At 45.4% G+C, this 23,792-nt stretch overlaps 1 protein-coding gene across 6 annotated transcripts in view; it reads left to right on the top strand.

Annotated features, from left to right (window-relative positions):
* Window positions 1-23,792, top strand: part of BTNL2 (butyrophilin like 2) — a 1,264,829-nt gene that overhangs the window by 1,222,886 nt on the left and 18,151 nt on the right. For 2 of the 6 annotated variants that reach the window (XM_078848428.1, XM_078848426.1), the window contains 4 exons: window positions 5,685-5,801; window positions 9,412-9,759; window positions 11,653-11,937; window positions 13,523-13,627. In XM_078848428.1, the coding sequence (XP_078704554.1) occupies window positions 5,685-5,801; window positions 9,412-9,759; window positions 11,653-11,937; window positions 13,523-13,627 (855 nt within the window). Of the gene's footprint in view, window positions 1-5,684; window positions 5,802-9,411; window positions 9,760-11,652; window positions 11,938-13,522; window positions 13,628-21,607; window positions 21,629-22,479; window positions 22,592-23,792 lie in introns of those variants that run through there. The other 4 variants (XM_078848427.1, XM_078848430.1, XM_078848429.1 and 1 more) reach the window with 4 other exon arrangements.

Genomic DNA, 23,792 nt, shown 5'->3' with positions numbered 1-23,792 from the left:
AGGGCAACAAAAATGATTAGGGGACTGGAACACATGACTTATGAGGAGAGGCTGAGGGGGGAGGGATAACTCAGTGGTTTGAGCATTGGCCTGCTAAACCCAGGGTTGTGAGTTCAATCCTTGAGGGGGCCATTTAGGGATCTGGGGCAAACACTGGGGACTGGTCCTGCTTTGAGCAGGGGGTTGGACTAGATGACCTCCTGAGGTCCCTTCCAACTCTGTGATTCTGTGAACTGGGATTGTTTAGCCTACGGAAGAGAAGAATGAGGAGGGATTTGATAGCTGCTTTCAACTACCTGAAAGGGGGTTCCAAAGAGGATGGATCTAGACTGTTCTCAGTGGTAGCAGATGACAGAACAAGGAGTAATGGTCTCAAGTTGCAGTGGGGGAGGTTTAGGTTGGATATTAGGAAAAACTTTTTCACTAGGAGGGTGGTGAAACACTGGAATGCATTACCAGTGGTGGAATCTCCTTCCTTAGAAGTTTTTAAGGTCAGGCTTGACAAAGCCCTGCTGGGATGATTTAGTTGGGGATTGGTCCTGCTCTGGGCAGGGGGTTGGACTAGATGACCTCCTGAGGTCCCTTCCAACCCTGATATTCTATGATTCTATGATGTGCTGGCTGGTGCCTCCGGAGCAGGAGTGTCCTGTCCCTCCTTCCCCCGCTGCTCTTCGGCCATCTGCGGCCGGCCATCTGTCCCCACCCACCTCCCTGCTTGCAACCGCCCCGGCCAAGCTGCTCCTGGGAGCCTCCTGTCTGCTGTGGGGGGGGGGGGGGGGGGTGTTAGGATATAGATATTCAGGCCTGTCTGCAAAGGCCTGTACTCTAAGAATTTAGGTGTATTCTTATCACTTGGCTAGTGATAGAGGTATAAAAGAAAGAATCAAAATCACTGTCTGCTGGTGTAAGGGCCTTCTCTTACTGTGACAGTCTGAGGCCCTGTTCTTAGGCTAAGGCCTTTGGCTAAGCAGCAGAGGCAGCCATAAGCTGGGAAGCGAACGGTCACATCCTCGCATTCCAAAGTAGTCACATTGAAATAAGGTGCTATTGGGCTGTCAGGCACTATCAGGACAGGATTGTATTCCTATCACCTCCAGAGAAAGGGAAGTGCCTAGAAAATGTAAAAGGAAACTTAGTTTGATAGCATCCTGTCTGGCAAGAACTCACTTATCAATAGCTGGGATGTGAAATCCTCACTTCTGTATTGTTTTGTCATTATAGTTCCCACTTTGCTGTTGTTTGTCTGTATAATCTCTGTCTGGTTCTGTGATTGTTCCTGTCTGCTGTATAATTAATTTTGCTGGGTGTAAACTAATTGAGGTGGTGGGATATAATTGGTTACATAATCATGTTACAATATGTTAGGATTGGTTAGTTAAATTTCAGGAAAATGATTGGTTAAAGTATAGCTAAGCAGAACTCAAGTTTTACTATATAATCTGTAGTCAATGAGGAAGTGACGGGGTGTGGGTGGGGGTGGGCATGTGGGGGTGTGAGATGGGAACAGGGAATGGGGGTAAGAAAATTGGAATCATGTTTTGCTAAAGGGGGAGATGGGAACAGGGAATGGGGGTAAGAAAATTGGAATCATGTTTGGCTAAGGGCAGGAATGGGAACAGGGACACAGGTGTCAGGCTTTGTGGTGTCAGAGCTGGGAAGGAGGATACTAAGGAAGGAAACTGGAATCATGCTTGCTGGAAGTTCACCCCAATAAACATCGAATTGTTTGCACCTTTGGACTTCGGGTATTGTTGCTCTCTGTTCATGCGAGAAGGACCAGGGAAGTAAGTGGGTGAAGGAATAAGCCCCCTAACAGCGGGCATTTCATAATTTTATTTCCCTCTTATGCTTATATTTAATTCATTGAGTAGTGAGTTCTAAAATGTCTAATCTGTCCTGGCTGCAGTAATTTTCCTTATTTTATTACTATTTTGTGCTTTGTCATTAATTATTTAAAATGGTATAATCAAATAATAACATCCTCTTAGAATATAACTTTAGCTTGTACTCACCTGAGCACTGCCAGGTTAAAAAACATTAGCTAAACACATAACTTTAGACCCTGGGCAGATGAAAGTCACTTATTTTCAAGTAGTATTTTTAGTTATATCTGTAAAAAAACCTTAAAATTCATATGAAAATAAATGCAGTTCCAATTATGATACCTAACAGCAATGATGGAGTCAAATGTTCGTGAGTCACATACATGGTTGTGATTGGTAAACATAAATGCCAAAATAATTAGAAAAATAAATTCCCATTCTTAATAAAAGAGAAAAAACCTTCATCATGTATGTTACAATTAAGTAAATACTTTTTTGGGGGAGTGAAAAACAATTGACTAAAATAGAGTAGATAATGGCAGGGACACAGAGTCAGATTTTATTTATTTTTATTATTAACGATAGTGTACAACGTATCAAACTTGTGTTTCTGATATCTGTGTTAAAGCTTCAGAACTGATACCTCAAGGTTTGGGATTGGGAATATCTTGCTGTATTATCTCCTGATCTAAATTTACATATAAACTTAAAATGTGGCTTTAATTGGAGTTTGTATATATTTGTTCTTTCTTTATGTAACAATTAGACGTAGTGCTCCTGTCAGCTAATTCCTAAGTTATTATCTGCAAAAAACCCAAGAGTCTTCAGGTGCCTAAGTAGTCTCTGGAACCATGGTTAAAGTTGCCCCCACCCCACAAAATCTGAAATGGCACCCCGGTGAGCCAGTAGTGTCCAGAGAGCTGCAGGAGGGCCCTGGGCTCTGGCAAGATGCAGCCTCCTTGTGACAGCATGAAACCGACCTTGAGCCGCGGGCAGAGCATCAGGCACCAGGAGCCACAGCAGCAGCACAGAAGTAAGGGTGGCAATACAGCATCTACCAGGCCACCCTTACTTCTGTGCTGCTGCTGGTGATGGCGTTGCCGTCAGAGCTGGGCACGCGGCCAGGAGCTGCTGGTATCAGGCCGCCTGACAATTCTTAATTTGTGCCAGGGCTGACCTGTGGCACCTCTTCAATACAAACGTGGGGAAGCAGCAGGGTCCAGAGGTGGTGGGGGGATCCCAGTAAGCCTGTGGGGCCAGGGGTGATGTGGGGGGCAGCAAAATACAAGTTCACCCAGAGTGCCATTTTCCCTAAATCTGGCCCTACCGGTCTTGGTGCAGGCAGCAGGAGGCTCATGCTGGCCAGAGCACCCGTTCTGTGCTGGGGCTGCAGCCGGGGTGGTCACTTTGCTGGGGAAAAAACATGGTTTTCAGAGAAACGGGGAAGGAAAGAGGCAGCTGCAGGAGCTTTTATCAGAGCGCTCCACAGCCCGCCAGAGTCATTTCCCCTTGACAGAGATGCACATGGGATGTCCCCACAGCAGCCGAGTGCCCTCAGCGCCTGGCAGGAGGGGAGGGGAGCCGGGTGTCCAGGGGCTTCCTCCCCGAGCTCTGCGCTGCTGCTCCCCCTGCATCCCCAAGTGCTGCTTGGTTCACAGCCGGGTGAACTCCTGGGGGACTTGCAGAGCGCATCCAAAGTCAGACCTGTACTTATTAAGCCCTCTACCCTGCAAATACAGAAGTCAGACTGTGCCTCTGGGTTTACAGAAAGGATGTTGTGGAAAAGGAGGCTCAATTCAATAGATCAAGAGCCCCAGCCAAAGGGTGGGTTCGCACCATTTTATTTCCTTCACTGATTCTTTCAAAGTTAAAAGGGAAAGCCAACTGCTTAGCTTTTTGATAGCAGAAGAAGCTGAAATGTGTCTGATCTCACTACAGCAAAATACCCTGCAGAAAATACAGACACGATGAATTAAAATAACTTTACCAGATCAGTCACTGCAATGCTGGAATTCAGTTCTCAGTCTAGCAACAAACTGCACAGGGAAAATCAACCATTTCATGCCCGCCCTTCCCCTTAGCTTTATTTCTTTGAACTTTTATTTCTTTGAACCTGATTTCAGTAGCAGAGGCAGCCCCTCCATCCAGGCTCAGGAAGCAGCTCTGGGCTCTGGCTGCTGCTGCTGGCAGGTTGGAGCATTACGATAAGGACACAGCTGCTTTGCTCGCATTTACCCCACCCCATCCTCCTCACGATTCCAGTGTACCAGAAACATCTAGCCCCCTCCCCGCCCCCCATGATTCCAGTGCACCGGGAACATCTACCTCACCCCACCCTCCTCATGTTTCCAGTGTACCGGGAACATCTACCCCCTAACCCCTCATGATTCCAGTGCATTGCTGGACCTGGGGACTCCTTGCATCTGTGGATCAGCAAGGTTCTACAGAGCAGCGTGATTTTATTTTCTCTCCGAGGCAATCCCCCTCCTGGTACCTTTTCCTTGTAAACCTCCTGGAGTTGAGTCTTATTTTCTTTGTTTTGTTTTTTTAATTTTTTAAAATATAAATATATACAGAGAAAAAACAAACATAATAAACTATATTAAATTCTCATGATATATTAACCATTTGCTACCTAATGTTAGCCATACTTGAAACATTTAATTATATATATATATATATAATATGAATGGTCAAAATATACCTCAATTATTTGCATTAAACAATTTACAAACAAAATCTGCTTATGGAAAATCAACTAGTTAAAGAAAAATTATGAAGTTAAGTAAAGAATAGAAGCAAAGTTCAGAGGAGAGGGCTAGAGATGGGGAAGGAAGGAAGTGGGTAGAGAGGAAGGAGAAGGGGGGAAGAGGAATGCATGTAATAGGATCATTCAGATACTTCTATGAAAGCATCCCATGTCTCTGAGCTTTTTTTCTTGGATATTTCTGTTATGGTATACTAGTGAGGCAGAACTAGTAACTAGCAGCTGGAGTTAACCGTGGCAAATCTCCTGCTGATGTGAAGAGAAGTTCTGAATTTATCAAAGGAATAAAAGAAGCTCCAGGACTCTCACTGCAGTTGAATGTATTGTGACTTTTCTGGCTCATTGCCTGTACATTTCTCTGTCTCTGTTTCTCAGGCTCTCTTGCTGGAGCTGTTCCACTCTGTATTAAATTATATGTTCAGCAGTGCTGCAGTGGAGGAGAGAGGGTGGCTTGGTGATGAGAGCCCTCCTCTTGGCTGTAGAAGACTCAGGTTCAAGTTCCTGCTCTAATAAATATTTCATTATTTACTCAAAGTGGAACAGATCCACCAGGAAAGACTGAAAAAACTCCATCTCAGGCTACAGATAAATTGGTTGGTCACTAAGGTGCCACAAGTACTCCTTTTCTTTTTCCATCTCAGGCTAGTCAATAGCCTAGTGATTAGGGCTCTCCCCTGGAGAGGGGAAAATGGAGGGAGAGAGGAATCAGGGAACCAGAGTTGGGGAAAGCAGGCATCTGGAGAGGGGAAAGTGGAATTGAGGAAAAGCAGGAACCTTTGGGCAGGGAGGACCCAGAGGGGAGAAGCAGGATATAGAGGAGTGGGGGAAGCAGCGACCTCGAGGTGGGGAGCAGTGTGGATTGGGTGGGAATGGGACAAACTCGGACTCATAATAGAAACATGTTTTCAACTTTAATGGAATGGTTGCTCTAACTGCATAACACAATAAATTTACTTGGCAATGCATATATCCCATTTTATTTGTGTCCTCTGTGATCTTCTGTCCCTCAAAATCCAATAACCAGCATCTCATAATCACTGTTTTGTTTACTATGATGTTTGTTTGTTTTTCTCCATATCCATCCTGTTATCTAGACCAAGTTCCCATGAGGATGCAGGTTCTCTCATTCTGCCATAGCACCACAGCCAGATGCTTTCTGCCTGATTTGATTATTTTCTTCATTACTTGTTCTCTTCACAGGTTGGAATCAGGTAGGAATCCCATCTCTTTCTGTAGTTTCTTATATGATTTATCTAGGCTTACAGTGACTTACAAATGGGCTTCACTTGAAGACAATGGAACTACTTACAGTGTGTAAACAGAACCACAAAGCAAGATTGGCAACTTCTTTATTCAATTTTGCTCTGCTTATCCTGTTGCTGGGTTGTTGCATTGTTCTTGGGATAGTTTTTAGATTTGCTTATTCATGCATGTGTTTTTAAAAGTTGTCAGCAATGGATAACACTCTATTATTGAAGGAGGATAAAAATCTAAGTAAATAAATAGCAGGGGTTTGAAAAGATGCCCAGTAAGATGTTTAGTTGTAAACAGAAGGCTAAACAAAAAACAACCCAAATTCCAAACAGAAACAACAGTGTTTTTTTAAAAAGTGTCTTCACTGCCTGTCCAAACCTTCAGGACTAATAACTGTCTAACTCATCTTAATGCACTGACGTCCTCTTCCACTCATTCCCTTCTCAAACACCTAGAGAGAGCGGGGACTATAAGTCAGTAGGTTGAACAAGAGGGTAAATGAGATACACAGCTGACGACCCTTTATTGAAAATGTCCCATTAGAACCCATGGGGTTGTTAGCTCAGACACTCCATCTGCTCTCAGTCTCTGGGACATCACATTAGGAAAGAGGCACTAATCTGGTCCCAAACCACTTAATGCTTCATATGTCAAAAACCAGTGCTTTGAAGTGCACACAAAATATACTGGAAGTAAGAGCATATCACAGAGGTCAGGTACACAGTGTCCCATGTGCAGAGCACAGCTAACCAAGTAGGATGCTACACTTTGCACTATCTTAAATTGAAACTAGCCCTCTGGAGATTAAAGGCTTCCACAGCCTGTGAACCTGAGCAACAAAAGGAGAGCCCATTAGGGCTGATCCAAATCCCATTGAAGTAAATGAGAACTGTTCCATTGGTTCAATGGGATTGGGATCAGGTTTCCAGCCCTTTAAAATTTCCTCCAAATTTCCTTGCCTAGTTTATCAGATCTAATCCTATTTTATTTGCATAGCACACTACTGCATGAGGCTGACAGGACTGAGGAGGCAAAAGAAAAGTAATTTTTCTCTCTGAGTTAATTTTCTTTTATGTTGTGGCACATTTCAGAGCACAATGTAGAGTGACTGAACCTTATCACCCTGTCACTGTAACTGGGGTTGGGGACATTTTGTGATCCTCTCACTTGCTCCCCATGACAAGTGCTGGGAATGTATTTCAGTATTTTTTAAAATATAATCTTTCTGCCCGGTGGAGCCAGCAGCAGTCAGGGCCATGTTCAAGATCTAGGGGTTCCTTCTGTTGATACAACACAGAACTGGCTCAATCCTCCACCCAGTATCCTAGGAAATTTACACACCACCCCTGGGTGTCTCTGAGAGGCAATACTTCCCCACTCACAAGCATAGAGTCTGAGTATAGAAAAGAAACTTTAATAAAAGGAGGGAAGCAACTGGGTGTTAATTTGGGAAAACACTGCAACTAGGGTCCATAAAAATAAACCATGGGTAAACGACCCAACCCCAAGTAGGTTGGGCAGTGTCCTTTCCCCTCAGGTTCTTAAGTCCAGCAACCCAAAAGCCCCCTTCACATGCCCAACCCTTCTCTGCACCCCACTCACAGTTGCTGTCCTTGGTTAGTGCAGACCCAGAGTTCAGAGGTGCATCTGCAGACTTCACCTCCCACCTTGTGTGGAGAGGGGGTAAAGAGGCTCCTTACTTGTAGCGCTGCTCGGGCACTCGCTCGCTGCCCCTCTCTGCCAGCCACCCTGCCAGATGTCTGCTCACCATGCTCACCGCGCCTCTCCACTGTCAGCCTGCTGGCTGCTTGGTCACCGCTGTTGGCACACCTCTCCACCAGCCGCCCTGTTGGCCGCTCACCTTGCTTCTCCACCAGCCGCCCTGCTAGCCACTCATCACGCTTCTTTGCCACTGCCCTGCTGGCTGCTTGTTGCGCCTCTCTGCCTCAACAGCCACTCATTCACCAGCTGTCAGTCACCTTCTGCTGCCATCTGCCTCTCTGCTGTGTCCTCTGCACATCAGTTTCTTAGTAATTTTAGCTCTTAGCAGGCAGGGCAGAAACACAGTCGCACCACAAATGATTTCAGCTCTGATCGAACAATTAAATTAACAAAGAGGGTTCTAATGAAGCCTATTTAATGCTATTATTTGACCTGTGGGGAGGAACAGGTTGAACCAGTCTAGGTAGGACCCTTGGTGAGGGTGTGCTGCCTTCTCACTGGGATACTTGTCCCCACCCCTCTTACTTTCACAGGGCGCTGACATTTGAGCCCCTGGCTTAACAAGGTTCTTTCAACTGAGGATGGTCCCCCTTATTTGGGACAGGTTAAGCACAGTACTGCTTCTCTGTATTCCAACAATAATTACAACATTGGTAACAGCATTTCACTACTCCTGCATTCAGTACTAAAGTGATTTGTACCCAACACCAGTTAAAGTTGATCACTTTGACACCTCTGCATCTGTTGAATATGTAAGCAGAGCAGGAACAAATTGTATTTACATAAACACACGGGGAGTCTCTCCCACTCCCAGCTAGCTGTCAGGGAAGCATTCATTCAGACCCTGCTTACATAAACATAATGTTAACCCTTTAGACATGAGTGGGTAGCCAGTATTCAGGGTCTTATGGGTTCTTTCCATTAGAAAGAGAAATTGCTGATGGAGTCAGGTATTTATTTGATGAAATCCTTTTTATTTACATAGAATGTACACAAAGTCCCGCATCATTGAACACAGTAGGAATCAAACAGCAGGAGGCAATTTCTTTGCTCACAATTCCAAGCCGCTTTCAACCAAAACTTTGCCCAACAAGTTCTCTCTTAGCTTTCACATGCTTCAAGTGCTTTTCTGGCTGTCTCTGGCCCTTCTTTGCAGCCTTTTCTGTCTGCTTCTTTAGTGTTTTTTCTCTGCTTCTGCTCTCACACACAAGCACACAGCTCTACCAAAGCAATACCCATCCCTCTGTATTTGCACTATGCCCACATAGCTCAGCTCTTGACCAGACTTGCACATGGCATGTGATTTGAGTGGTGGCTCTGAAAGTTTCAGCTACTTTACTCCATAAAGGAGCTTCATTGCTTCTATCATTTATTCTGAATGAAGGGTGGCTATTACACCCACCAGATTCAATGAGGTTTCACCCTACATCTGGTATAACAATAATTTAACAGAGTAGCAGCCGTGTTAGTCTGTATTCGCAAAAAGAAAAGGAGTACTTGTGGCACCTTAGAGACTAACCAATTTATTTGAGCATAAGCTTTCGTGAACTACAGCTCACTTCCACTGAATGCATCCGATGAAGTGAGCTGTAGCTCACGAAAGCTTATGCTCAAATAAATGAGTTAGTCTCTAAGGTGCCACAAGTACTCCTTTTCTTTTTGTGAATAATTTACAGTTGTGGAAATGCATTATTTCTTGTAAACTCCATATATAATTTCATGCCCCATGGAATATAAAATACATGAAATAGATCTTGTTGTTTGTGTGTATTGTTAAAGAAATGTATATGAATTTCCCATGCTTTCTCTGAGTTTATCTTCCTTGTATCCTGGTACATTTCTTAGCTCGTTTTAAAGTGGTTGGACCTGACCAGCCTGTCATTGCCACTGTGGGAGAAGAGATTGTGTTACCCTGTCACCTGTCCCCCAAGATGAGCGCTGAGAACATGGAGGTGACGTGGTTCCGGTCCCAACTCTCTCCATTTGTTCATCGCTATAGTGATGGAAAGGACCAGTATGGGCAGCAGATGTCAGAATATCAGCGGAGGACAGAGCTCTTTAAAGATGGTCTCACCGATGGAAATGTTGCCTTGAGAATTTTCAATATCAGACCTTCTGATGAAGGACAGTATAGCTGTTTTGTTCAAGAGGGTATGGATTATGAAGAAGCCCAATTGGAACTAAAGGTGTCAGGTCAGTAGCGTGTGGGGAAGCAATAGATGTGATATATCTTAATTTTTAGTAAGGCTGTTGGCACAATCCCACATGACAATCTCATAAGCAAACCAGGGAAATGTGGTTTGGCTGAAATTGCTAGAAGGTGGGTGCACAACCTGATTAAAAAATTGAACCCAAAGAGTAGTTATCAGTTGTTTGCTGTTAAATTAGGAGGATGTATCAAATGGGATCCCACATGGGTCATTCCTCAGTCCGGTACTATTCAATATTTTCATTAATTACTTAGATGATGCAGTAGAGAGTACACTTATAAAATGTGCAGATGTCACCAAGCTGGGAAAGATGCAGTCCCTTTGGAGGGCAGGATTAGAATTCAAAATGATCTTGATAAACTGGAGTATTGGTCTGAAATCAACAACATGAAATTGAGTAAAAACATGCAAAGAGAAATACACGTAGGAAGGAAAAAATAAATGCACAAATACAATATGGGAATAACTGTCTGTGCAGCAATGCTGCAGAAAAGGATGTGGAGATTTTAGTGGACCACAAAGTGAATATGGAGCCAACAGTATGATGCTGCAGTGAAAAAAAAGGAGATTTAGGCTACATAGCAGGAAAATCTTTCTAACTATGAAGATAGTTAAGCACTGGAACAGGTAACCTAGGCAGGTCATGGAATTCTTGCAATTGTAGGTTTTTTAAGAAGGAGGTTTCTACAGTCCAATTGTGCCACAATCACTGTTTTTCTGCATTTAAAAGCCAGGGCCAGGATTAGGGGATAGCAAGCAGGTCAATTGCCCAGGGCCCCACACCACAGGGGGCCCTGCGAAGCTACCTTGCTCAGGCTTCGGCTTCAACCTCGTGTGACGGGTCTCAGGTTTCAGCCATGCACAGCAGGGTGGGGGCTTTGGCTTTCTGCCCTGGGCCCCAGCAAGTCTAATGCTGACCCTGTTTGGTGGACCCCTTGAAACCTGCTCATAGCCCCCTGTGGGGCCACAGACCCCTGGCTGAGAACCGCTGGACTAGATGACCTTTTGAGTTCCCTTCCAATCCTATAGTTCTATGTGCCTGTATTTCCTTTGGAGAGCGTTCTCAGTGATTCTTATTTGCATTTTACTATTCAAAATTTCCTGTTACCTTCAATTTATTTCCTATCAGTAACTCCAGTGTGTCACTTTTGTAAATCGGATTTAAGTTCCTATGTCATTTGGGTGGTTTTGAAAAATTTCCCCAAGTCCGTTGCGAGGAATGATTCTTCATCCAAACATGAAGTACATTGGATAAGGGGTACACTAGCTACTCCACGTCTGAAAATGAGTGGCTAGTGTTCTGCTGGCTCCTTGTCACTCTGGTGCTATCTCGTTTCATTCTGGTGAAGGCTGCTAAAACTTTAAGGAGGGAGAACAATTCCTCCTGTGAAAGCCCATTCCTCCTCCACTGCTTTTCACCAGTGAAGAGGGGCTTAGGAGCAGCCACACATACTGAGCTCTGGGTTAAACTTGACCAGACATGGACAGACTTTTCTCCTCTGTCTTTGACATGTACCCATAGGGCTAGCTAAAGCAGACTGTATATGATCAAAGAAGAGATATTTCACCTGAAGGTACATTTGAAATATAACTTTTATTTTTCTCAATCTTTTTCTTTATCCGTTAGTGTTAAGATCATTTACCAGCTAACGGATTCATGAAATCATGAAATACAATGTTTTGCCATGTGTAGATCCTGGAATGGAAAACTAGTGAAGGAAAAAGTTTTCCCTTCCCGCTCCATGAAATAATTATAATTTCTTGCTCATATTGTTTCCTGAGTCCATGAGTATAGGGAATAAAAGGAAAGTTTAAATGTTTATCCTCCAGGCTGAACATGTGCATAAATTAATACTGATTTATTAATTTTCTCTAGCTTCAGGCACTGCTCCTCACATCTCTGTTGAGGATTATCAGGATGGAGGGATCTGGGTGGTGTGTCGATTGGTTGGCTGGTACCCACAGCCTGAGGTGCTGTGGAGAGATGCCAGTGGACAGCATTTACCATCGCTCTCTGAAACAAATTCCAAAGAAGCCAATGAGCTGTTTGACATTGAAAATTCCATCGTTATTACAGAGAATTCACACCAGAACTTGTCTTGCGTAGTCAAGAGCACCCACACCAACCGAAAAAAGGAATCAACATTATTTTATATATCAGGTCAGTTACCACCAAAGCAACACACTGTGATCAGCAACAGAAAAAATACAACAGCAGATTGGTTAACTACATTAAAATGTATCAATAGCAATGAAGGCTAGAGTATGATATTTAGACAAAAAACCCTACAAAAGAAACAAACCAATGGTGGAATTTTCAAAAAGTATCCTGAAAGTCAACAAGACTCATGCTCCTAAATAATTCAGACACTTTTGAAGATCCCACCTATACTGTATAGCAGAGGTGGCCAAATTTACTGACTCTCCAAGCCACATATGACAATCTTCAGAAGTTTGAGAGCTGGGGCATGACTGCAGGAGTTTGGGGCTTCAAATCTGTGGGGAGGGGGGTCTCAGGGCTTCAGCCCCATGGGAAGCACCTGCTGGGGCTTGGGGCTTCAGGAGTGGGGCTGAAACCCGAGACCTTCCTCCCTGCAGTGGTGACACGGCGGGACACATGGGGTCACATGCTCCCCCAGACTTTTGCCAGGATTTGCTGGCCCTGCTTGGTCACATGGTGTCGCCCTGTGTGACAGCTGCCGGAGCCGGCAAGCTGGGAGCTGTGACTATGAGGAGAGGCAGCTGGGAACTGCAGGGGGAGCTTCTGCTTTTGCTTCTGCCTGAGAGCTCTTTTGGGACCATGGAGAGGAGGGGCTCAGAGCATAGCCCCAGCTGGGGCTGAGCTCTCACCCATGGCCGGGACTGCAGCAGAGCAATTGGCCCTGGCCAGAGCGCCAAGCCCAGAGCCCATCCCCCGTTCCACCATTCCTCCCAAGGCCCTACCCGTGGCCCCACCCCATTCCACCCCTTCCCCTGTGAGCCTGCCCCTGTTCCAACCACGAACCTGCCCCCATTCCACCCCCACTCCACCTCTTCTCTCGAGGCCCACACCCCGCTTGTTCCTTTCCACCCTGTCTGCTGCCACCCCGAGTCCAGAAAGGCTCTGTGTCCCCACTGTGGCCCTGGAGTAAGAGCTCCTCCACCCCCAAGGCTGTAGCAGTGGGGATTTTTCCGGGGGCCCCAAATTGGCCAGGACCCCTGGGCATAGGCCCTGTGGGTCTGTGCGGTAATCCGCCACTGCACTCCCGCTTCTGGCCTCTCCCCAAGCCTCCATTACGCACCGCCCATGATTGCAGCCCCAGTGTGCTGAGCACTGTACAAATAAACTATGATAGTTCTAAACTAAATTAACAAGACAAGCAAAAGACTGGACAGGAAATAGAGCAACAGAGGGGAAATTACATAGTAAAGCTCATACAGCAGGGCACCAGAAGTGTGGGGAACATAATTCAGTCTCCTGAGTCTGAAGCCAGTGCTTTAGGCATTGGACAAGGTTGTCTCTTTGTGCAACAACAGCAGTGAATTAAACCAGGCTGATTCATACGCTGATCTGTGAATTGATGCCTGTGTTGGTTGGAGTCCTTGTAATATAGGTTTCTGGTGCTCTGTGCACTGCAGACAGGGCTGTATTTCCACCTTTGTTTTAGACTACTCCTGCTGGAGGTAGCTTTATATGATGTGGAATCCTTTGATTTTTGCCCTTACTTACAGAGTGATGTGAGTCCCTCTAGGGTTTTCTTTTACAGCTGCCTTTTTCCCAAAGGCGAATCCATGGATGGTGGCTCTGTCGGTGATCCTGATGATTTTCGCATGTTTCATTGGTATCACTATTTATTTATTTAAAATAAAAGGTAAACATTATAAAGGAAAATATAATGCAAGATTTTCTTCTAATAAAAGCAGTAAGGCTACATCTGAAAAACTAAAAAGTAACATGAAAAATGTAGAAGCAACAAAAAATAATGGTTTTGTATGGAAATGTCCTTGCAAAGGAACTTCACTGAGTTACACCAGCTGAGCCTTCACATTTATATATAACGGGACACATAAAATTAGAGAAAAGTGAAAAGAGAAGACATCCCAGGCTGTGAGATGAGTTAGGGCAGTGGCTCTCAACCTTTCCAGACCACTGCACCCCTTTCAGGAGTCTGATTTGTCTTGCATACCACAAGTTTCTCCTGACTTAAAAATCACTTGCTTAGGGTATGTCTACACTACAAAATTAGGTCGAATTTATAGAAGTCGTTTTTTTAGAAATCGTTTTTATATATTCGAGTGTGTGTGTCCCCACAGAAAATGCTCTAAGTGCATTAACTCGGTGGAGTGCTTCCACAGTACCAAGGCAAACGTCGACTTCCGGAGTGTTGCACTGTGGGTAGTTATCCCACAGTTCCCGCAGTCTCTGCTGCCCATTGGAATTCTGGGTTGAGATCCCAATGCCTGATGGGGCTAAAACATTGTCGCGGGTGGTTCTGGGTACATATCATCAGGCCTCCGTTCCCTCCCTCCCTCCATGAAAGCAAGGGCAGACAATCATTTTGCGCCTTTTTTCTTGAGTTACCTGTGCAGACGCCATACCACGGCAAGCATGGAGCCCGCTCAGGTAACCGTCACCGTATGTCTACTGGGTGCTGGCAGACGTGGTACTGCATTGCTACTCAGCAGCAGCAACCCCTTGCCTTGTGGCAGCAGACTGTACAATAGGACTGGTAGCCGTCATCGTCATGTCCGAGGTGCTCCTGGCCATGTCGGCCAGGAGCACCTGGGCAGACATGGGTGCAGGGACTACATTAGAAGTGACTTGACCAGGTCATTCTCTTTAGTCCTGCAGTCAGTCCTATTGAACCATCTTATGGTGAGCAGGAGGCGATATGGATAGCTAGCAGTCCTATTGTACCATCTCCTGCCGAGCAGCCATGAGATGTGGATGGCTTGCAGTCCTTCTGCACCGTCTGCTGCCAGCCAAAGATGTAAAAGATAGATGGAGTGGATCAAAACAAGAAAAAGACTAGATTTGTTTTGTACTCATTCACTTCCCCCCCTCCCGCCCCGTCTAGGGGACTCATTCCTCTAGGTCACACTGCAGTCACTCACAGAGAAGGTGCAGCAAGGTAAATCTAGCTATGTATCAATCAGAGGCCAGACCAACCTGCTTGTTCCAATAAGAACAATTACTTAGGTGCACCATTTCTTATTGGAACCCTCCGTGAAGTCCTGCCTGAAATACTCCTTGATGTAAAGCCACCCCCTTTGTTGATTTTAATTCCCTGTAAGCCAACCCTGTAAGCCATGTCATCAGTCGCCCCTCCCTCCGTCAGAGCAACGACAGACAATCGTTCCGTGACTTTTTTCTGTGTGGATGCCATACCAAGGCAAGCATGGAGGCCGCTCAGCTCACTTTGGCAATTAGGAGCACATTAAACACCACACACATTATCCAGCAGTATATGCAGCACCAGAACCTGGCAGAGCGATACTGGGCGAGGAGGCGATGTCAGTGTGGTCACGTGAGTGATCAGGACATGGACACAGATTTCTCTGAAAGCATGGGCCCTGCCAGTGCATGCATCATGGTGCTAATGGGGCAGGTTCATGCGGTGGAACACCGATTCTGGGCTTGGGAAACAAGCACAGACTGGTGGGACCGCATCGTGTTGCAGGTCTGGGACGATTCCCAGTGGCTGCGAAACTTTCGCATGCGTAAGGGCACTTTCATGGAACTTTGTGACTTGCTTTCCCCTGCCCTGAAACGCATGAATACCAAGATGAGAGCAGCCCTCACAGTTGAGAAGCAAGTGGCGATAGCCCTGTGGAAGCTTGCAACGCCAGACAGCTACCAGTCAGTTGGGAATCAATTTGGATTGGGCAAATCTACTGTGGGGGCTGCTGTGATGCAAGTAGCCCACGCAATCAAAGATCTGCTGATATCAAGGGCAGTGACCCTGGGAAATGTGCAGGTCATAGTGGATGGCTTTGCTGCAATGGGATTCCCTAACTGTGGTGGGCCATAGATGGAACCCATATCCCTATCTTGGCACCGGAGCACCAAGCCAGCGACTACATAAACTGCAAGGGGTACTTTTAAATAGTGCTGCAAGCTCTGGTGGATCACAAGGGACGTTTCACCAACATCAGTGTGGGATGGCCGGGAAAGGTACATGACGCTCGCATCTTCAGGAACTCTGGTCTGTTTCAAAAGCTGCAGGAAGGGACTTTATTCCCAGACCAGAAGATAACTGTTGGGGATGTTGAAATGCCTATATGTATCCTTGGGGACCCAGCCTACCCCTTAATGCCATGGCTCATGAAGCCATACACAGGCAGCCTGGACAGTAGTCAAGAGCTGTTCAACTACAGGCTGAGCAAGTGCAGAATGGTGGTAGAATGTGCATTTGGACGTTTAAAGGCGCGCTGGCGCAGTTTACTGACTCGCTTAGACCTCAGCGAAACCAATATTCCCACTGTTATTACTGCTTGCTGTGCACTCCATAATATCTGTGAGAGTAAGAGGGAGACATTTATGGAGGGGTGGGAGGTTGAGGCAAATCGTCTGGCTGCTGGTTACGTGCAGCCAGACACCAGGGTGGTTAGAAGAGCACAGGAGGGCGCGGTGCGCATCAGAGAAGCTTTGAAAACCAGTTTCATGACTGGCCAGGCTACGGTGTGAAAGTTCTGTTTGTTTCTCCTCAATGAAACCCCCCGCCCCTTGGTTCACTCTACTTCCCTGTAAGCTAACCACCCTCCCCTCCTCCCTTCGATCACTGCTTGCAGAGTCAATAAAGTCATTGTTGCTTCACATTCATGCATTCTTTATTTATTCATCACACAAATAGGGGGATGACTACCAAGGTAGCCCAGGAGGGGTGGTGGAGGAGGGAATGAAAATGCCACCCAGCACTTTAAAAGTTTACAACTTTAAAATTTATTGAATGCCAGCCTTCTGTCTTTTGGGCAATCCTCTGTGGTGGAGTGGCTGGTTGGCCGGAGACCCCCCCACCGCGTTCTTGGGCGTCTGGGTGTGGAGGCTATGGAACTTGGGGAGGAGGGTGGTTAGTTACACAGGGGCTGTAGTGGCAGTCTGTGCTCCAGCTGCCTTTGCTGCAGCTCAACCATACTCTGGAGCATATTAGTTTGATCCTCCAGCAGCCTCAGCATTGAATCCTGCCTCCTCTCATCACGCTGCCACCACCTTTCAGCTTCAGCCCTCTCTTCAGCCCGCCACTTACTCTCTTCAGCCCGCCACCTCTCCTCCCGGTCATTTTGTGCTTTCCTGCACTCTGACATTATTTGCCTCCATGCATTCCTCTGTGCTCTGTCAGTGTGGGAGGACAACGTGAGCTCAGAGAACATTTCATCATAAGTGCGTTTTTTTTTCTTTCTAATCTTCACTAGCCTCTGGGAAGGAGAAGATCCTGTGATCATTGAAACACATGCAGCTGGCGGAGAAAAAAAAGGGACAGCAGTATTTAAAAAGACACATTTTATAAAACAGTGGCTACAGTCTTTCAGGGTAAACCTTGCTGTTAACATTACATACATAGCACATGTGCTTTCGTTACAAGGTCGCATTTTGCCTCCCCCCACCGCGTGGCTACCCCCTCAACCCTCCCTCCTCCCCGTGGCTCACAGTGGGGAACATTTCTGTTCAGCCACAGGCAAACAACCCAGCAGGAACGGGCACCTCTGAGTGTCCCCTGAAGAAAAGCATCCTATTTCAACCAGGTGACCATGAATGATATCACTCTCCTGAGGATAACACAGAGAGATAAAGAACGGATGTTGTTTGAACGCCAGCAAACATACACTGCAATGCTTTGTTGTACAATGATTCCCAAGTACATGCTACTGGCCTGGAGTGGTAAAGTGTCCTACCATGGAGGACGCAATAAGGCTGCCCTCCCCAGAAACCTTTTGCAAAGGTTTTGGGAGTACATCCAGGAGAGCCGTGAATGCCTGGGCAAATTAATCTTTTCACATGCTTGCTTTTAAACCATGTATAGTATTTTAAAAGGTACACTCACTGGAGGTCCCTTCTCCTCCTGCCGGGTCCAGGAGGCAGCCTTGGGTGGGTCCGGGGGGTACTGGCTCCAGGTCCAGGGTGAGAAACCGTTCCTGGCTGTCGGGAAAACTGGTTTGTCCGCTTGCTTGCTGTGAGCTATCTACAACCTCCTCCTCATCATCATCTTCTTCGTCCCCAAAACCTGCTTCCGTATTGCCTCCATCTCCATTGAAGGAGTCAAACAACACGGCTGGGGTAGTGGTGGCTGAACCCCCTAAAATGGCATGCAGCTCATCATAGAAGCGGCATGTTTGGGGCTCTGATCCGGAGCGGCCATTCGCCTCTCTGGTTTTCTGGTAGGCTTGCCTCAGCGCCTTAAGTTTCTCGCGGCACTGCTTTGGGTCCCTGTTATGGCCTCTGTCCTTCATGCCCTGGGAGATTTTGACAAAGGTTTTGGCATTTCGAAAACTGGAACGGAGTTCTGATAGCACGGATTCCTCTCCCCATACAGCGATCAGATCCCGTACCTCCCGTTCAGTCCATGCTGGAGCTCTTTTGCGATTCTGGGACTCCATCATGGTCACCTCTGCTGATGAGCTCTGCATGGTCACCTGCAGCTTGCCACGCTGGCCAAACAGGAAATGAGATTCAAAAGTTTGCGATTCTTTTCCTGTCTACCTGGCCAGTGCATCTGAGTTGAGAGTGCTGTCCAGAGCAGTCACAATGGAGCACTCTGGGATAGCTCCTGGAGGCCAATACCGTCGAATTGTGTCCACAGTACCCCAAATTCGAGCCGGCAAGGTCGATTTAAGCGCTAATCCACTTGTCAGGGATGGAGTAAGGAAATCGATTTTAAGAGCCCTTTAAGTCAAAATAAAGGGCTTCATCGTGTGGACGGGTGCAGGTTTACATCGATTTAATGCTGCTAAATTCGACCTAAAGTCCTAGTGTAGACCAGGGCTTGGAGTCATTATGGATAGTTTTCTGAAAACATCCACTTAATGTGAAGCATCAGTCAAAAAAGCAAACAGAATGTTGTGAATCATTAAGAAAGGGATAGATACCTCTGTGTAAATCCATGGTACACCCACATCTTGAATACTGCATGCAGATGTAGTCACCCCATCTCAAAAAATATATGTTGGGATTGGAAAAGGTTCAGAAAAGGGCAACAAAATTTATTAGGGATATGGAACAGCTTCCGTATGAGGAGACATTAATAAAACTGGGACTTTTCAGCTTGGAAAAGAAACAACTGAGGGGAGGTATGATTGAGGTCTATAAAATCATCACTGGTGTGGAGAAAATAAATAAGGAAGTGTTATTTACTCCTTCTCATAACACAAGAACTAGGGGGTCATAAAATGAAATTAATAGGCAGCAGGTTTAAAAGAAACAAAAGGAAGTATTTCTTCACACAACGCAGAGTCAACCTGTGGAATTCTTTGCCAGAGGATGTTGTGAAGGCCAAGCCTATAACAAGGTTCAAAAAAGAACTAGATAAGTTCATGGATGATAGGTCCATCAATGGCTATTAGCCAGGATGGGCAGGGATGGTGTCCCTAGCCTCTGTTTGCCAGAAGATGGGAATGGGCTATGGGATGATCACTTGATGATTACCTGTTTTGTTCATTCCCTCTGGGGGCACCTGGCATTGGCCACTGTCGGAAGACAGGATACTGGGCTAGATGGACCTTTGGTCTGACCCAGTATGGCCATTCATATTTTCTAGTAATAATTTTTATTTATCGCTGTTTATTTTATTTATTTATTTGTTTGGGAAATGTGATACCGACATTGGTGTCATTATCTTTCCTCCAACAAGTAAAATTTTCCACAAATTTGTCTCCTCATTATTATTATTATTTATTATTTATTATGGGAGAGATTTTAGAACCAGAAACACCACTATCATCAATAAGAGCTTTGTCATTGACTTCAGGGAGTGAAGGATCAAGCACTAAATGCACAAGTCCTAGAACAATACAGTTGATAATATTAGGGCCTGAAATTACACTCCTTGCACCCCTAAAGCTCCCAACAAAGTTGCTGGATATGTAGGATATGCCAGGAAGCAGGACTGGGCTCTAATTCTGCTGGGAATTCAGAACTTTCACAACTTGGAAATACTCACTCTTTGATATTGAACTCCAATGTAGTCACATGATTAGTAAAACAAAAATTTAATGTTTATCGAGGTGCTAAGGATTCATATAATGCAAACATTTCTTTCAATCTACATTAACTGTAAATATTCTTAAACAACTTGCTTTTCAAATGTTTTCTCCTAATAGAAACTGTTCTATGAAGTTGTTTGCTGTTAATTTTTGTTGTTGTGATTATTGGTAATAAAGGAACACCAACTTGAAACTCACATGAAATATCACAATAATGTATTGATGATAATTCAATAGGTAGGAGATGAGAACATAGAGAACATGATTTAAGATGTATCTTCACTGAGGGTGAAATTCCCCTCCTGCGGGAGGTGACATTAAGTGGGAGACAAGGGGGACTCTGTGCCCTCCTGCACAGCGGGGAAGGGCTTCATGCCAGCTTGGTATCAGTTTTTCCCCTTTGTGCAGAGTTGTTTCTGATAGATACAAGTTAGGTCTATTCTTGGTGTCATCTTGTTATTTACAGAATATGTAGAGGAAAGTCTTTTATCCTAGAACACAGTAGAAACCAACAACAGCAGACAGTTTCCTTGCTCAGAAAATCCCCAATCTTCCACTGTAGTGAGCTCTGTGCCCAAGGAGCCCTATCTGCTTCCGTTCACACCCATAACTCCTTTGCCAGGTTTCTTTTGGTTTTCTACCTCCAACAAACACACATGCACGCACGTGCGCGCACACACACATACACACACACACACACACGGTCTTTTAGCCCCTGAGTTCACTATCAGTGATAGCCCTGTTAATCTACCTGGGTTGGCTTTGTGCCCAGTGCACTGGGCAGTAGTTTTCATTATTTCTAGCTGGATCACAACACAAAAGGCCATAATGATTCTTTCTACTGAACCTGAAGGCAGATGCTTGGGTTTAACAAAGTCTGTGATCCTCTTTGGATCAAAATCCTATTAACACCTGCCAAAATAACGTCAACAACTGCTGAGAAAGAGGTGTGTGTGTGTGTGGCTATATGTACTATAAATCTATGCAGGAAGCCAGAAGCTGGGGCTGGACGGTGAAGTACAGGGAGAAATGAAGATAGAGACTGAGGAGTTTTAGGGATAGCTCTGTTTCCTTATTATAACAACATGATCTGGTCAGTGATATAGAAAATGACTCTGTTGAGCTTTACCATTGTCACATGACAAGTATCAGGTCGGCAGAGAAATGGGAGTGAAGCCACCAGGCCAGGATTTTGTAGATTCCAGATAGGGGATGTGCAGGAGCTGCAGCTGAGATCAAAGTGAGTACACTGGCCATTGCGAGGCTTCAGAGGTGCTCTGTGTCCTGCGTGTGGTATCTTTACTGAAATCTCTTTTTGCTAACAAAGTGCAGTGCACCTGAGCTCTATAGTGCTGGGCCCTACAGAAACACCCCATGCCAGGGAAGTAAATAAATGCATCTATTCCAGGGAGGAAAAAGTTCCTAGCAACTTTCAGGTTTAAAACCAAGCCCTTTTTGAATCATCACAGCTAAGTATTGTCAATTGTAACATCTCTCTGCCCAACACTCCCATAACTCAGACACTGCCCTCTTTAGCGATAGTGTGAATTTCATACATAGAGAATACAGCCTTTCAACTGTGTATCCAGGGGGATAGAAGCTCTGGATGATAAAACTGGATATAATAATGAATATTTATTTCTCTACATTTTTAGGGAAACTTACTGCAGAGCTTGGTAAGTCTTCTTTTGCTTCTTTCTATTTTTTGCACGCAGTTGTATACTGATCAGAGAGTTTTGTTGTCATTGTGGTGTTGACGTTTATTTAGTTTTTTTGTTAGGTTGATTGATTTTGGGGGGGCAGGGTTGTTTTTCTGATTATTTATTTCTTGGGGGAGGTTGTTTTTCTTTTTTCAATTTCGATTTTAAAAAATGTGGAATAGAGGTAAGGCTGATCAATGTCACACAGAATAAACAAAATAAGATAAGGGATTTGAAAAGAAAGGAGCTGTCAGATTTAACTTTGATCCTGACAGTACTGAGAAATAGTGCAGAAAAGAAGTGGAAAATGGATCTTTGTCATAAAATTGAAATTAAATTGGCAATGTTTTGAAGAAAAATGTTTGTTTCTGAAAAAGGCAATTTGTCAAGAAAAACACTTTTAATTCAAAAATTAGGATTAGCTTTCAGATTTGACTTGCTGTATCTGAGTAGAACTCATGGGACTCAGTGGAGTGACTCCGATCTGTAAAGTTAAGCACGTGCAGCCATCTTTTCACGATTGCTGCACATATATGTTCTATTCTGCTCCCTCTGAAATAGATGGGAGATTTTTCACTGACCTCGGTGGGACCAGGTTCAGGCTTTTCTGACCAGGTATTTTGCATCCTAATTCTAATGTGTCCGTTGAAAAATCAGATCGTAAGTTTTTTGACAGTTGCATAGTTAATGGAACCTGACATAATACAAAAGAGTGTGTTAAAGGTGTAGCCTCTGTGAGAGAAGCACTTACACAATCTAGGTGTGTTTCTGATTCTTTATTTTATCATAAACATCTGATAGACATTATAAATCTATTTTTCCCTCAGTGTACCATTCTGTACCCTATTGAATCCTAGAGAATTTGTTCTGGGGAATTCTCATCTCTGATTATGTGGTTGGTTTCAGGCTGGAGAAAGCTTGCTGCCCCTCTGGAAAAAGGTAATTGAAGATCATACTGTATCAATGTCCATCACCTTTCATAAGAAAATGTTGCACCTTCTCCTTGATTGCAGCAGTGAGTAGTTCAGGGCAGACCTCACAAGCATCCTGTATGTTGGTGCGCATCAGGATGTGAGGCAGGTTTTATGCCTATGTCCTGCCACAGCACAATGCATCCAGATCATACACAGCTCCTCCCACTCCTCTGTCTGCATGTGCCCTGCCCCCTGAAGGGCTTTCTGAGAGCACCTCCCAGTCATTGTACAATGGAACATGACCCTGCCCAGCTGCTACCCCAGGGCCAAGGCCTGCCCTGTCTTCCCATCAATTGCCTTCCTGCTCCTGCTCATGTCTCCTCCTCACTCTTCTTCAGCCCTCACTGCCTGGGAGAGGGACAGAGCTATGCTCTGCAGACAAGGAGCAACTGAATTCTGTGTCTGGTGTTTAGATACCATGATGATGGAGATGGGAAAAGTGTTGACTAGAATTACAGCTAGAGGGGCTGGGGTAAGTGAGGAAATAAAATGTAGGGGAGGAAGATCCTGCTTCCTGCACATGAGCCAGAGCGAGCAGTGGAGGAGAGATGGGTGGGGGAGTGAAGGTGGTGGTGGGAAGGAGAGGAAGGGAAGGGAAGGGAAGGGAAGGGTGGGATGATGAGCAGTTTTGAAGATGATAGCAATTAACAGGAGGGTGAGTGCAGTTCCCCAGAGCAGCCGCCCTTGGGAGAAACGGGACCTGCTGCTGAGCAGTGAAATCTGAGGCATGTCAAGTCCTTGCCCCATGTGGCCTGTTGCTGTCTGAGGAAGGAGCATGTCAGAGATCCAGCATTTGGAGAGGGGAGGAGAGTGAGGAGGCCTATATCACATTGAAAGGAGGAAGCAGCTGGGAAACAAAAGGACTCATGCTGGAAATAAAGCACTTCGGGGGGGGGGGAGCTGTGTCAATATTCTTGACTTCATATAATCTGCTGTGTCCCCCCAGGGATACTAGTCCCCTCCATGGGGAGAGGTGGGGCCAGGAGGGGATAGACCCTGATTCTGAGGCCTGGCCCAGCTGATCCCTTCACTCTGTTACTGACACATCTCTGTCAGGGGAGTGACTCTCCCCTGCACTGTGCTGAGATCTCAGAGCTGCTCCCCATTCCAACCTGGTAAATTCTGGAGGAAGGCGATTCCCTAAGTCACACTCCATCTGGGGCAGA

Source organism: Lepidochelys kempii, chromosome 14, assembly GCF_965140285.1.
Source record: "Lepidochelys kempii isolate rLepKem1 chromosome 14, rLepKem1.hap1, whole genome shotgun sequence".
Taxonomy (NCBI): domain Eukaryota; kingdom Metazoa; phylum Chordata; order Testudines; family Cheloniidae; genus Lepidochelys; species Lepidochelys kempii.
The sequence above is the reverse complement of the archived record's forward strand: the minus strand, read 5'-3'. Positions and strand labels throughout refer to the sequence as shown.